This window comes from Podarcis tiliguerta (genome assembly GCF_965153285.1).
Source record: "Podarcis tiliguerta genome assembly, chromosome: 2".
Lineage (NCBI taxonomy): Eukaryota > Metazoa > Chordata > Lepidosauria > Squamata > Lacertidae > Podarcis > Podarcis tiliguerta.
Window position 1 is genome coordinate 51,528,583 of NC_139535.1, and position 16,394 is coordinate 51,544,976.

At 40.8% G+C, this 16,394-nt stretch overlaps 1 protein-coding gene across 13 annotated transcripts in view; it reads right to left on the bottom strand.

Annotated features, from left to right (window-relative positions):
* Positions 1-16,394, bottom strand: part of DOCK3 (dedicator of cytokinesis 3) — a 137,028-nt gene that overhangs the window by 98,034 nt on the left and 22,600 nt on the right. For all 13 annotated transcript variants that reach the window (XM_083429275.1, XM_083429281.1, XM_083429280.1 and 10 more), the window contains exons 4-6: positions 12,082-12,137; positions 11,008-11,104; positions 6,176-6,324 (exon numbers count right to left, since the gene is read on the bottom strand). In XM_083429275.1, coding sequence (XP_083285401.1) covers positions 6,176-6,324; positions 11,008-11,104; positions 12,082-12,137 — 302 coding nt within the window. The remainder of the gene's footprint in view (positions 1-6,175; positions 6,325-11,007; positions 11,105-12,081; positions 12,138-16,394) is intronic.

Here is a 16,394-nt window from a genome sequence, read left to right on the forward strand (position 1 = left end):
GTTACATGCCATACACTTTTTATGTGGCTGATCCAATGGTGCATCACAATAACAGACCCTTATGTCCTCTGAGCATTCAGAATTGGAATGCTTTCAACCCAGTGCCTCTGAAATGGAGGCTTGAAAGGGACTTACGGTAGATCGTTACTGAAATGGGTATAGCTGGAGTAGGGCTTGCTGGAAGCACCCATCTCAATTAATGTGCAGTTCAAGAGGGAGAACGAAACTTGGACACAGAAAGCTTGTTTCCACAGGATGCACATAATGAGCATCCTGACTATAGAGAGCTTCTTGATGATTTTTTTGGAAGTGAACACAGAAGCAAGAAGGCATGGGATCTGCTCCTTTGGGCATGTGAGTTAGGTATAAACTGTATTCTCTACAGTCAACAACTTGAAGGCTTAAATTTTAGAATGGTTCAAATGTTGCTACATTACATCTAATTTGTGTGCCTCCAAAGAATAACACCGAGGCAAAGGCAGGATATTTTTAATATTATTTTGATCACTTCTTATCCATTTATTATAATTAAATTTCTATACCATCCTTCATCTGAGAATCACAAGGTGGTTTACAATACAAAAACACAAAAATACACAACATAGTAACAAACAAAAACAATAACAGCACACAGTTTAAAAGACCATAAATTGTTTAATTATCCATCATTTTACGACATGCATAGGTTTTCCCCCTGAAGAGTAGAAGGGGGACATTATTGTTCTCATAAAAATAGTATTGCACTTCTCATACTTTTAAAGTCTTTTGGAGTTGTCAATATCAGTATGCAAGTGACTTCCTCAGTTTAATAGCATTCATCACAATCACTACAAATGGACTCTGTAACAGTTACCTTTGAACCTTATCCGATATGCTAAATTTAGTTAAAATCCCCTAACACCATGGATTTTCAGCTCAAAGGATTCTCATTCACTAATGCTATGTTAATCCTTCATACTAACTGCCCCCAAGCTACCTGTATGTCATGTCAAAGCAAATGAATAAATGTTCAGCAGCAACAAATACAGACTGCCATAAAGTCAACAGGACCTCCTTTCTTGGGAGATTTTCAAGGAAAAGCAAGAGCAGCATCTGCAGAAGATGTCTTATAGCAGACTAATGAACTAGCTACCTTCTTTGACCCCATCTATATTTTCCTACTGGCTCATTTGGCATGGTCTTGAAGACAAAATTCTGTTACATAAAAATTTGATTACATTAATTTTATTTACTCAAGGACTAGTTGCTTAATATGTATGATGGCACTTCATATTCAAAATAAATGATTTTCCTCTCAATCCTTCCAACCAATCTAATTTAAATCCTTCTGCAACTCTTTTCAGCTCTAATTTTACAGTAAAACCTTTGCTCCAGGGAGTTCCCTGCTGTATTTTCAGAAAATGTATACAAAAGTACTCTGCATTCTACAGAACAAGGCCATTTTTTCCAGCTTAAAATATCCTATATTTAGAATACATTCTTACTGAACGAAACATTAAAAGCCACTATGCAAAGCAAGAGACAAACATGGGTTCACACTTTACTCTCTCCCCCAGAAAGATTACTTAGCATTTTTTATTAAGGTATTTGTGGCATTCAGTTACTTGACTAGCAATTATATCCATTTCAAAAGAAGCAGAGAATGTAACAAACCAGTGCAAGATTTAAAAAATAATCACTTCTTATGCACCAATTTTACAACTCAATTAGTGACGGGCAAGTGCATCTACTCTCAGCTCAGAAGTTGCTCTAAAGAAAGAAAAAGTATTTTTCAAGAGTACAGGCAGCAACCATTTTGCGTGGAAGTTCTGTTCCTGGCCCCTGCACACGTTGGCAGAGCATGCATAAACTCACCTCGCCCTGTCATGCCCTGTTACACCCTCCTGCAGGTCCAAAAGGACCCATGTGCACCAGCAGTAATGCATCAATTGCAACACACAAAATGGTTGCCGCCTGTCCTGTGCATACCCAAAATGCTTGAACTGATTTCTGTTCAACACTTTGAAGATTGGCCTGTGGTGGGAATGGGAAACCTGTGGCCTTCCAGATGTTGTTGGGATCAAACTATCAGCCTCAGTTGGTATAGCCAATGTTCAGGGGCGATGAGAGTTCTCATCCCATAACACCTGGAGGGACACAGGTTCCCCATTTCAGGCCTATGGTGCCCCATAGGAATCCATCACGTCCCTCATGTTATCACTATCAGTAGAACCACGTTTATGTCCTCTTCCTTATACCAGTTTCCAAAGGCTCTTCGCTTTTACCATTTGCCCTGCCAACCTATTTGTTTTAACTCTTGTTCCCCCCTAAATTTTTTCTCTGCCATTTTCCAATCTCTTTTTACTTTTTAGCTTGCGGTTTTATAGAATTTCTTATTTTATTTGTTGTAAGCTGCCCGGAGATTTTAATGCAAAAAGCTGTGTTTAAAACAGTGTTTATGTTTTAAATAATTACTGAAACGCGTAATTAAATCAAATGCAACCAAGAAAAACTACTTCCACATAATGAGGATAAGCTCAAAATCCCAGTGAAATGCATAGGTTTGAAATCCTTAGCTATATATAATTAAAATTCTTTAAATTTTGGTAAGTTTTAAGCACGCTAAAGTTCTAGATTCCATTTATTTGCCCCACTCCAGGCTTACATTTTTACACAAACACACAGAGAGAAGAAACTCTAATGCAAACAGCAGCAGTACATGGGCTGTCACCTCCAATGGTTGTAGCTACACACACAGTTTCCCATCAGAGAATTGGTGCTGTCAGCTTTGACAGGGCTGGGGAGGGGGGAGACTGAATTTAGACCTCTCCCCTGCACACAGCTAATCAGTGCTTAGTTACGCAATTTGCTACGGCACAACATAATCTTTCTGGATTGTGGTCAAGTTGGTTTGTTGTTTTTTTAATCAAAGTACCCACTTCTCTCAGTCATGCCTCCAAAGAGAGATGCTATAAATTATTCACCTAGGCCTGTTTTATAATATTTTTATAACAAACTCTAACAGCTCTGGCAGAGGACTGTAAGAATAGTAGGAGTTTAGCTACGCTACAATGGAAAACAAAATCACTTGGTATAATTTTGTCAATTTATTTCTCAAAAGCCTTGTTCTTTTAGCTGAGGGGAAGACTACATCTAGACCAGCACCCTTGTCACATTTCATTTCATTTCATTTCAGTTTTGTGCCTTGCTGTCAGGGTTCTTCTTTTTGTATTTCCCCCCTTCACTTTCTTATCCCAGAATATCAGAGTTTGGGTTTTAATAAACAAACAAGTAATAGTGAGTTGATGTACTTGTAGCCACACATACCCTCCAAAACAAAGCTAGGTGTTGTGAAGGAAGAACATGATGAGATAGGGGGCTTCAGAATCATAAAACAGCTACGTTCACATTTTGCTTGAAAATAAATTAGCACAATAAATTAACAAAGTCCCTAGAGATAATGACCATGTTAGCCCATTCTACCAAACAGTTTAGTGCTTTGTGCAAGAACTGGAACAGGTCCAAGTTCTTCCCTCCTCCCCTACATGGCCAGGAGAAGCACTTTACCTGCATTACATATCTCTTTCCCTGGATCTCAACTTTCATGTTGTCCATGTTTATAACAAACTATGGCTAGTTTAGTAAGACACCTTCATAACTCATGGTCTGAATTTGGTTTGCTTTGAAACGGACGAGAGCAGGATAGTTCCACAACCAGCACATCAGACTGTGACTGTGGAAGTAATGCCCCCCACAAAGGGATGGTCCGAGGTCATCTTCCTCCCACTGGGAGAATACTGAGGAGGGTTCAGCACAAAGGCTCCCAATACCCACTGAAGACCTTCCTTGCTCCTGTCCTTCAAGCCCTAGTTGGCCTTGTTGAGCTCTAGTAAGAGGCAGGTAGCTGGATCCACCATAAGTCTCTGCTTGCTATATGCTGCTGCAAGCTCTGTAAGAAAGTTCCTAGTGGAAGAGTGAAGCCAGAATTTCTGAACAAGTCAGGCCCTGTGGACTAAGAGCATCAAACTTGCAGCAATAATGTTTAAAAATTTCGTGATATGGGTACATCCTCACATCTACGTACCATTGTCTTTAAATAATTGAGCTTTGATTTCTACACTGTTTGCCTATCAGTGAATATTATCAGCATCAAAATAATGTTACCAGTGATTATGGTAAAGTCCCAACAGAATTTGATAACAAATATAAAATGAATATTTATAGAGGGAGGAAAGGGCTATGTATGTCCACAATATAATATAAAACTACATAACATCACTTTAAATAAAAGCATGTAAAATGTTTGGCTAGAAATTGTTTTTAAAAACTATGAACACAGTGTCAATAAAAATTTTTTATAGTCATCACATCACACTGATAACCCAAAAATAAAATTTCAACTTTCTTGGTTATGAGTGCAAGTTGATACTGTTTATTGGTCTTAAATATAATCATGGTTATGTACAGTGCTACCTTGGGTTACATACTCTTCAGGTTACATACGCTTCAGGTTATAGACTCCGCTAACCCAGAAATAGTACCTCAGGTTAAGAACTTTGCTTCAGGATGAGTACAGAAATTGTGCTCGGGCGGCGTGTCAGCAGCAGGAGGCCCCATTAGCTAAAGTGGTGCTTCAGATTAAGAACAGTTTCAGGTTAAGAACAGACCTCCAGAACGAATTAAGTACTTAACCCGAGGTACCACTGTACATACTTTATAGATCAGCTGGAAAACTGTGGCATGTGTTTACCCTGGAAAAGTTTGTGTCACTACTGTTATTTGAACAAATTATTACTAAAAGCAGTTCACTTCACGGTGGCAAGAAGCAAGGCAATTTAGGTTGGCCCTCTGCCCATGCATGCCTTTCCTGACAGATTACACACATTGTGTTTTGAGAACTAACTGTGTTGGTGTAATATTTTCCAATGATCATGACTTCTTTGCAAACAGATGCTGCTTTGCTTCATTGACTTTGCACTGTAGACTGTTTTTCTCATACAGAGGTACTACACACTTCCCCACTAGCATCATAGTAGTGTCAGGGATACACACTGAGGCTTTTGACACTGTCAGAAATGCACCTGACACATGTTCTATGTCCCCACCACACCTAATGAATGCATGAAACATGGTTAACGTCTTTATTTTTCTTGGGTTCAAAGTGGTTGCAATTTCATGTGCTGCAATTTACCTATGATGTTTGCCAACATCAAAGGACAAACTCTGGAATGTGCTGCAAGTTGGAACACAATAATGTCAACTACATGTTGTCCTGACCATGGTGTTTTGTTGCCTGTTATTTGCTACATCTGGTCGATACAACATCAAATATGTTGTCAGCTTCATCATGCAAGCATGGCTCGAATGAATTTTGTCCTGTCTGCCAGGGGAGCATAGTACTTAGATGCTAAAGGTGCTGTATACCTGTTTGCCTTCTTTTTTTAGCTGATGCAACATATTTCACCAGAAGATGGAACAGATCAGCTTTATTTTCATTGTTCCATTCTGTGGTGACCTCCTACCCTCTCAGGTTCACGGGGGGGGGGGAGGAGGGGGGGAGGGTATGTGTGGAGTGGGGAAATGATAGGTCTTAGAGCATCTTGTGTTTTTCACACAAAACAGAAAAAGTTTGCTCTGAGAAACAGTGGCAATACAAATAAGAGAAGAACGTGTGTATGGCCATTTTGGGATAATTCCCTTTATATCCAGTTTCTCTGTTTCTTGTGATCATTTCTTATGTACCACACCAACCATTATACAAAACTATTTTAAAATTTGGGAAACATATTGTGTATGATAATACGAAAACCCAGGAATTCAGTGGATTATTATTAATAACAAAAATAGTAATTTATATGCTATTTAATGACAAAATAGCCTTCTAAGTTGTTTACAAAGTATTAAAAAAAAGTTACACAAACCACTAGCATCAATAAGCACACTACCCTTTGCTGAGCTTACCATATATAATTATTTGCAATGGAAACACCAAAAATGAAACAGACTTTACCTTCATGCATCAATTTACATGATTAGGATCAGGATAAAAAAAATTGAAATTTCACAATTCTTACTTGCATCATCTTTTCCTCCTTAAAATCCGTATTTGGCTGCCAGCAAGCACATTCCAAGCATTTTAAAGTTTCGGTCCATAAGAACCCTAAATGCTTTAAAACAAAATAGTACTCATACTTACTCATTACCCCAGTCCAAGCGTACAGTGAGGTGTCTCTTGACTTCTCGTACTTGGTCCTGGGTCAAATGACCAGATAGTAGCTGTCTGCGAAGATCAATCAGTTCATTCATCACATGCCGCAGTTTGTAAAAGAGATCTATCTTATGTTTCTGTAAAGGTTTTATTTGGGAGAGGGAGTGGGGGGAGAAAGAAAGAAAAATAAACACTTTAGTTGGGTGATTTAAAACCAACTATATTATATATACAGTAAAACTTTTGAGTGCATATGTGTTGCAGGAAAAACAATTAAGTCCAGAGGAGTAGATGCATTAGCTTGTCATGGGAGGTGGGGGTAGTATTGTGGAACTATAAACACTAACAGATTTATTGCAACATAAGTTTTTGTGTATTAGTCCACTTCATCAAATGCATGAAGTGTTAACGTAAGTCGGCAGATGCACAGGGAAAGAAACAATATTCCTATGTGCACCCCACTCTCTGAGTCGCGGGATACTCCAGTAGTGCCTGTGCTTATCTAGGGTTTGGTTTCCTTTGAAGGAAGGTCAATGGAGACTGTGGCATCTTTAGAATATATGGTTCCATTTATAGATATATACAACTAAAGCATAGGATGCAGGGGTCACAGCATTAACACTCCAACATCTTGCTTCCCCATTAGGTTTCCAGGTAAGCCCCAAGCTCATAGCTTTGGGTTCAGCACAGAGCATACATGTCGCGCTCTCTCCAGACTCCAGCATCAACCAATCTCCCCCTCTCTAAATTCTCTATGAATTCCCCTGGCCTATTGTTCTCCTTCCTAGGATGACACATCATCCAGCCAGGTGAGAGGAGTGGGGAAATGCTTACCCCTATTCCAGGAGAGCACCATCACTTAGTTGTTGCTATGGCAACATAGCTCACTCTTTGAGAAGCTGATGAGAGCACTTGGCCAGTCAGCTAAGACTGATTGGTTCAGCAGCAGCTTCTGTAAGATTTTAAACCTCACTGGATACAGAGAGAAATGCAAGCCTTGAACGGAATGACTTGAATGACAAATGTCATTCACAGATTCCAGCTACACCCCCCCCAAAAAACCCCACCCTCTAAAATTATATATTGCACATACACAGAGAGAGACGGATCAAGGGATTATTGCAGGGAGGGTGAGAGATGGGGTCAAATGGCAATGAAATGCAACAAGTACAACAATTCTATATAAACATAAGCAAAGTGAGTGATCATTCTCTACAGCTATAAGGTAAAGGGACCCCTGACCATTAGGTCCAGTTGTGGCCGACTGGGGTTGCGGCGCTCATCTCGCTTTATTGGCCAAGGGAGCCAGTGTACAGCTTCTGGGTCATGTGGCCAGCATGACTAAGCCGCTTCTGGCGAACCAGAGCAGTGCACGGAAATGCCATTTACCTTCCCACCGGAGTGGTACCTATTTATCTACTTGCACTTTGACGTGCTTTTGAACTGGTAGGTTGGCAGGAGCTGGGACCGAGCAACAGGAGCTCACCCCATCCAAGGGATTCGAACTGCCGACCTTCTGATCGGCAAGTCCAAGACTCTGTAGTTTAACCCACAGTGCCACCCGCGTCCCTTCTCTACAGCTATAAAGGTAAAGGTAAAGGTACCCTTGCCCATACGGGCCAGTCTTGACAGACTCTAGGGTTGTGCGCCCATCTCACTCAAGAGGCCGGGGGCCAGCGCTGTCCGGAGACACTTCTGGGTCACGTGGCCAGCGTGACATTGCTGCTCTGGTGAGCCAGAGCCACACACGGAAACGCCGTTTACCTTCCCGCTAGTAAGCGGTCCCTATTTATCTACTTGCACCCGGGAGTGCTTTCGAACTGCTAGGTTGGCAGGCGCTGGGACCGAACAACGGGAGCGCACCCCGCCGCGGGGATTCGAACCGCTGACCTTTCGATCGGCAAGCCCTAGGCGCTGAGGCTTTTACCCACAGCGCCACCCGCGTCCCTTCTCTACAGCTATAGTTGGTGATAAAACAATCATTCCAGCTTTGCTAAATAACACCTGTAGTAAGACAGGAAGCGGTTGTCTTTATTGGCGCCTAAACAGCATCAAACCTTGATTAATTATAATTCTGGAGTCCCCCTTTGCTGAAGAATGACAATTTTCAGGTCCGCAGTCCTGGGGGGATTTATATGTTCTCCCTTTGTTTTCTGAATGTTGCCATTTCTAAGGTTAGATTGTTTATTATTTTGTGTAGCAACTGGCCTGCTTTTCCTATGTAGAACACAGAAGGGCATTGTTGGCAGGTGACAGCATATATCATAATGGAAGATGAGCAAGCAAATGAGCTCCTGATGCACTGGCTGGCGCCAAATGTTCTCGGAGCAGCCCTGCTTGTGTAGACATGGGGAAAGATTTGGCATCTGAGTTTACTGCAACCTCTGGTCCCTGCTATTGTGCTTTAGTAAAAGTGGTTATTCCAGGTTAGGGGTCTATCTGTAAGCAAAGGCAGATCAAGATCAGACACAAGATCAGGGACCAGGATGGGCTGTAGGGCACTGATGTAATGTAAGGAGTGGCTTTTTTGCGGAACACTGTAGGTCAGGGGTAAACAGATTTAGGCATGTTGGGTCAACTTTGTTCTTTATTAGAACATCAGGATCCACTACTGAGAGACACACACTTAAAATTAAACAGGGTGCACATTCTGGATGTAGAATTTTTATTCAGCATCAGAAATGTCCTGTGACTGCAGTTCTTTGATACAAATTCTATTCCTTTGCTCATTTCACCTACTTTAGGTGAAAAAAGCAATTTTGTTGCTACTGTTGCAATTGGGAGTCAATTTACTGCAGATCACTCTGAGAGATCTACCAGTAGATCCCTATCCACCTCCTGCTAATTCTTGCTGTAGGTGACAAATACAAACCCAGAATATAAAGTGACTATTTATGACCTACAACTCCCTGTAACAACAGCCAGTCTTTACAACATAATGCACTGCATTTTTAATTTGTTCCTTGGCTTGTTTTGTGGTTGCCATATAAGGTAGATGAAACACTTTCCACAGTGTGAAAGAGAAGGAAAGTTAATGTTGCCATGCAAAATGTCACTCATCTGGTAGCAAGGGCCGTGTAACACTCACTTCTAGGCAAATAACAGATCTCTCACCCTTTATTAATTTCTACGTTGCCACAAGCAATGAGTTTTGACATCTTTTAATATCACTGCAGGGGCTGACCTCTGTAAAAGGAGTGTAACTGGTATATTTCAACAGAAATTTATTAAGCTCCTGAAACAATTTTATTTTGCCACATCAAATAAAAACAAAACCTATCAATGTGAGGGAACACTATGACAGTTGGTTTTTCCCATTTGTTGTGGAGGAAACAAATTATTCAGTCATTGTTTTAGAGGAAAGCAGGAAATTGCCATGGGCTAAGTACATGATGTGTGTGTGTGTGTGTGTGCGCGCGCGTGCATGCTAAAGCCCTTCAACAGCTTTGGTGCAATTCAACATGGAACAAACATGTGACGTAATCCTGCACCCTCTCCACTCCTTTACCTGGCTAATTATCTTTACAATGATCTAAAAGCAGCAGGCCTCCTTGCTTCTTCCCAGGCCCAGAAGAGAGCACAAGAAGCCTGGAATTTCAGGAGAAAAGCTCTGTTTTGATAATCAGTAGTCATTTCTTCCAAACTTCAGTATTACATTTGTTCTATGTATGAGCCAGGGATAGCCCGTTATGGTGCCCTCTGTTATGTTGCTGGACTTCCATCATCTCTGCCCATTGGTCATGCTGGCTGAGAAAACAGCTTAAAGACTTGAACTGTACAATTCACAAGCCATTTTCCTAATGTCAGTGTTATTTGTACATAATGTTGAAACCCGATCTTTTCGAAGAATTTAAAACAACATATATGTGACTCCTAGGATAATCTCATACCCAGGTACCGATGTGGCCTAGATTGACCTAGATTCAGAGATGGAGCTATTACAGGACCCTTCTGTGGTCCATGAGAATAGCCTTAAGGTGCATGATATAGATTCCCCTCCTTCTCTTCCTCCCTAATTTTAGCCAGTAAACAAGGAAGTAGGAATGCAGCAAAAAGCACTCCTTTTTCCCCATTTTCTAAAAACAAGCAAACCAGTAATAAATGAAAGCAAAACATACAAAAAAAAGAAAAGAAAAGTGTACTCCATCACACATGGTGTAAAATGTAACAATAAAAGGTTCAAAAAAGAAACATGACAAAATGTTTTAAAGAAGAAATATTTAAAGTAAAATTCCAGCTACAAGGCTTTCCTACAGTTATGATGAAAAAATGAGCTAGTAGTTACACAAGCTTGTTCGATTTCTAGCAAAGTCTTCCTATTACTAACATGTATTTTATATTGCATGAAATATGTAAAAAAAAAACCCCTAGTTAAATAGTTATAGGATGAAAGAACATAAAAACTGCAATCTTAAATGAGAAGTTTTTATCATTCAAATCTGGCTTTGTGCAAATCTGTAACTAAAAATATCATCTAATATTAAGGCATCAAATAATTAGCAAGCCAAGAAGAGTTGTTCACCGGTGGAGACATTCACTTTGCCAACCAGCCTACGAATACAGACCAAGGCCCCAGCTCTTATAATTTTTTAAATTTGTGTCCCTTCCTACACAAAACTCTCAAAGCAAATATCAGCAACAATGAACACAAAACAAATACAATAACACAAATAAATCTCTTAAAAAAACAATACACTAAAAGCTCACCCACACAAAATACTAGCACAAGGCCCAGTGTGAAATGCATACAGCCCTTGACTTGGCAGCTGGTCGGTAAGTTTTATTTATACGTATTATTATACCTATTTCAATTCACTTACCACATATAACTGTTTCCAGAGGACAGCCCATTCCTGGAGTGTTGCTGTAACTTCAGTGATAACAGAATCTTCAAGTGGAACAACTGTTTCATACTGCCTGTAAATTTAACCAAAGCTCCCATGAAACTATTGTAAAGATTATAAGACACTTTGAAAAATTATTACTTCCATCTTCTCCTGGTTTTAAAGGAGTACTCACAGTTATTCACATTGCACTAAATTGGATCCAGACTAAAAAATTAGTTGCATTCAGTTATTACTGAAATCAGCGAGACTTAGTTCATCATTAACTTGTCCCATGGATTTCAATGGATCCAAGTTCACCTAATGTAGGGCGCAATCCAAGTCTGCTTGGTACCGGTGTCCCTGTGCCCAGCTGTGCTGGCCTCTGCTGGCCTATCCCTGCAAACTGATGCTGGTGTCGCCTTGCCAGCACAGATTTCAATATTCTGCCTGCTGAATGGGTGGGCAGAAATGCTGTCAGAGGGATTCCTGCTGGTGGCAGTCAGCAGGAAGTCCCGAAATGGGGTATTCCTGAAGCAGGAAGGAGGTAAGCAGGTCCAGGAGCCCTTGGACCCTGAACCGGTCCCTCTGCCAGGCCAGAGCTAGGCTTGATCAATCCACCTGCTGCCTGCCACCCAATCCACCTTCTGCCTCAGTCAGTGTTTTATTTTTATCTGCTGCTTAGTAGGTGGGAGTATCATGTGATTTATTGTTAGTGTGCTGGCAAAGTTTTCTATCACTGTTTATGCGGGAACTGGTTTTTGTTTTGATTTTTAAATATATATTGTATGGTATGTTAATGTTTTATATGAATTCTTCTTCCTATTCTATTTTATGGTATAATTTATTTATGTTTACGACTTTCAGTGCAAGTTACTTGAAGATCTTTTAAAGTGGCAAGCAACAAGTTTAATAATAAGCAAATAAATTTAATTAATTTTAACTGCAGAGCACATTTAATAATTGCAGTGAAAACCTGCTCATTTATCAGGATTGTATCTAATTGTGGGTTGTTGTTGTTTTTAACCACAAAGGTATCACAATTTATTGATCATCAGGAAGCATACTCACCCTCTGTTGCTGACAACTGCCTTTTTCAGGTGAATATAATTAATAGGAAAGATCCCCTACAAGAAAACAACAACATTCTACTTAACTGGAAAAGTAAAGGAAGTGCAATTTAACATAACCTACTCAAGTAAGAATTTGCTACAGAAAATATGGAATCATTAACAACTTTCAAAAATAATATCACTTTTGAATCAAACATGAAACTTATAATAATTCCTGGAAAGTTGCAAAACACAATTGCACATGTTTGCTCTGCCAAAAATGGTCATGTTCAGTATGCAGACCTCTTTAATAGTGTGCCAGCGGAAGTACAAGCCTTAGTTATTAACAAATATATACTGTAAACATAAATGTCCTGTCCAGCAAGGGGGTCATTCCGTATCAAGTGATTCAATTTTTAATGATCTTTTTACCTCATGTCGTCCAATTTTCTTAAAATTTTGTATGCTTGTTGAACAACCAAAACTAAGTTAAATTCTAAAAATTACTTTGAAATTTCAAAAAGTTGACAATTTTGGCCTTGCACAAAAATAGTAAAAGTTCAGTCCAGAAATGAGATATTTCAAATCTAAAATTACCAATCTCTTCAGAACTTCATGGGCTTTAATATGATATGGCACAAGATGGACTTACTTTAAATTATAAAGATAAGTTATAAAATTTAAAATTTCCAAAAGTGATTTTAAAAATATGATAAAATTTTCCCCAAAAAGTATTATTTCATATTTTTAAGAGTTTCCTGAAAAAAATCATCTTGGGATCTCAATAAGATCACATTTAAAAAACATTTTGTACATACATGTCTGCCTTATTGGATTTTATTTAGGATAAACAGGTCTTCCAGGAATAAAATATAACAGATTAAAGGTAAAGGTAAAAGGTAAAGGACCCCTGGACAGTTAGGTCCAGTCAAATTCGACTATGGGGTACGGAGCCCATCTCTGCTTTCAGGCCAAGGGAGCCGGCATTGGTCCACAGATAGCTGTTCCGGGTCATGCGGCCAGCATGACTAAACCACTTCTGGCGCATGGAACACTATGATGAGTGTCAGAGAGCATGGAAACGCCACAGTGGTACCTATTTATCTACTTGTGCTGGTATGCTTTCGAACTGTTAAGTTGGCAGGAGCTGGGACAAAGCAAAGGGAGCTCACCCCATCATGCAGATTTTAATTGCCGACCTTATGATCGGCAAGCCCAAGACACTCAGTGATTTAGACCACAGCACCACCCAAGACTTCAAACCATAATATCAGTTACTTCAGGCATTTCTTTAAAAAGTTATTCAATTATATGCAAAGCTGCAATACTTATCTGGCCAAGTAGCTGCCCTACATATTTCCACAAGGACAGTTCTTTTTCAGAAAGCTGAGCCATGATTTCCCCTGGAATCCCCCGACTTGAACACGGCTTTGTAAGCTTCACTAATGCACTTCCACAACTATCTAGCTATGGATGAGCTAAAGGCCTTTGACCCTTAAGAAACGCATACGACTCTGGACTTCCTAGTGGCTACTGTTTTATCCATGTAAAAATGAAACCCCTTCAGAGATTTACTTCATGCCATACTTTCTCCTAAGTAGGTACAGTGGTACCTCGGGTTAAGTACTTAATTCGTTCTGGAGGTCCATTCTTAACCTGAAACTGTTCTTAACCTGAAGCACCACTTTAGCTAATGGTGCCTCCTGCTGCTGCTGCACCACCGCTGCACGATTTCTGTACTCATCCTGAAGCAAAGTTCTTAACCAGAGGTAATATTTCTGCATTAGTGGAGTCTGTAACCTGAAGCATATGTAACCTGAAGCTTATGTAACCCGAGGTACCACTGTATTGAGTTGGAGCAAACAAGAGTATGACTTCCTAAGACTGAAATATTTCTGGCATGAAAAATGTAGAATCACCTTATCTTTTTTTTAAAAAAACAACAACAACAAACCCCCACAGAGGTCAGGAAGTGACCCCAACTCGGACACTCTCCTGCCAGACCACAAAGAAAATAGTCTTTGGTGTAAGTTCCAATGGGGAGACTGTAGCCATGGGTTCAATGGGAGGCCCCAGTGGGGCACTTATGACCCAGTTCAAGTTCCAGTTAGGGGGAAAGTGGACTGGTGAATAAAGCAGTGCAACTCCTTTGAAAAACCTATATATGTAAAGGTGGTAAGAAACAGAATCATCCTCACTGGAGCCCAAAATAGGGTGTTAAGTGGCTGTCTTCCTCTTCAAGGCACTTGTACTGAAGTCCTCATTAACACAGTCCTGTAAAAACTCTAAGAAAAAATGTCCTCTAGCTTCATAGTCCACCTCTATCATTGCTATCCATGTGCCTCCACAGACATGTTCATCAACTCCCTTTATGAAGCAAGCAAGATTTCCAATATCCCCTTAAGATATCTGCACTGCCTTAGCTACAGCTTCTCAACCTTCAGCTAACTAGATGTTCTGCAGATCTAGACGTAAGACTTGGATACTGGGCTAGCAGATCCTTACTGGCTGTAACCTCCAATGCTTTTTTTCACAGGCATCTCCAGCAGTTCTAGGAACCACATCCGCCTTTGACACTGCTATCAGGATGGTGTCTGTTCCTTGATGCTTGATCTGTTTGGGCACATCTACAATAGCTTGTTGAATAGCTTTTTTAAAAGACATGAAAATATATATTAAGCATTTTGCCTCCAGTGCATTTTTGTCTTCAGTTTCCAGTCACTGGCATCTTGAAATGAACCTCTGAACCCACTTGCCTGAATGGCTCACAAATAGATTTCTTGAATTGTCTTAAAAGGTCAGTGGGTACAGAGTCTGCTCCAAGTCCCAAATGGTCAACCATCTCAGCTCTTCTTCTTCACCTCAAATCCATGACATAAGCAGGAAAGCATGGTCTGAACGTCATTTAGACTTTGGCTCCTGGACTTGAAATGCATCTGGATGTTGTCCAAAGACTCCTTTCATCTTCAAAATGAACCGTCTTGCTGACCAGCACTTTGGTGAAAAGACTGGCAACTGCACTTAAGGACTTATCAAAGGACTCCGGAAAAAGAACAACAAAGGGTTGCCTGATCCCTGAGGAAAACTACATGGACAGTATCAGGCTTCTCCTCCTTGGTATCAGTCTGTGGTTATCTGTAAGGTCTTGACTTTCTTGCAGATAAGTCTGGTGAAAAAGTTCTTGCTTTTGTTTCAGTTGTTCCCCTTTCTCTTCTGAGAGCTCTCCCTTCTCCATGTGGGAAGTCTCACAGGTGATGGACCTAACCAAGGAGGCAGACTAGGGAGGAACCAAGACCCCTAGAATGCCCCACTCCCAAACCAGAGGAAGGAGGAATAACCTGAATACAGGTTCCCATTTTAGCCTACTCATCAGAAATCCAAGGAAGCAGCTCCTTAGGAGACTTCCAAGTGTTCTTGTGTCTACAACAGCTGGAACTGGAATAAGAGCTATCTACAGTATCTGAGGCCAAAGCTGAGCTGAGGAACCTGTACTTCCTCTGGAGACCAGCCCCTGGAGCGGTTGAGTGCCTTTCCTCCCATTTATTACTTCCTGCAGGGGCAGATTTTGGTAATCTTTGGTAATATAATGCCCTGAGTGAGGACAAAATTTGGTGCCCTCAAATGGATCTTCTTAATTATGGATCTTCTCAGTTTTGCACTCCTTGGCCACCCACAATGCCCTAAATCTGACGTTTCTTCCTGCAGGGAGAAATGGAAGCTCTACTGTAACATAATGCCCAATACTCTCCTGGTGCCTCCTGCCCTGATGGGTGTGGAATCTTGCTTTTGACAACTAGCTTGAGGATACCCATGTGAGACCTCTTCCTCCGATATTCTCTCCTCCCCCGACATCCTACCTGGATCTCGACCACCCTGACTTCCTGCTCAGAACAAAGAATAAAGCAAAGGACAGCTAAAGCACCCTTCCGCTATTTGCCTGGACAGAAGGAAAAAGCAAATGGCAGCAAGAAAACCTTGGGTGTTGGTATGATGTAGTATCTGCTTCACATGACCCGCAGGTGCACATTCTACCTCACTCCTCTTAGCCCAGCCCTGTGGAGAAGTTAGGAAGAGCTGGACTGGTGCAGGAAAGATGAACGCACACAAAGCGCACACAAAGCTCAATGGCCCTCTCAGGCCTCACAATTCCTCAGTGGGGGCAAAGCCTTAAGGAAAAGGCTAGCAAAGGAAAGGATGGAGCAGTAAACTGTTTGCTTGTGTGAAAACAGGGGCCACAGTACTGTTCAGCCCTCAAAGTATAGTTGTGTGGGTGGGGATGCAAAATGATTTCCCCAAAGTCTCATGCAGCAGAAGCGAAGCTGAGGCTGGGGT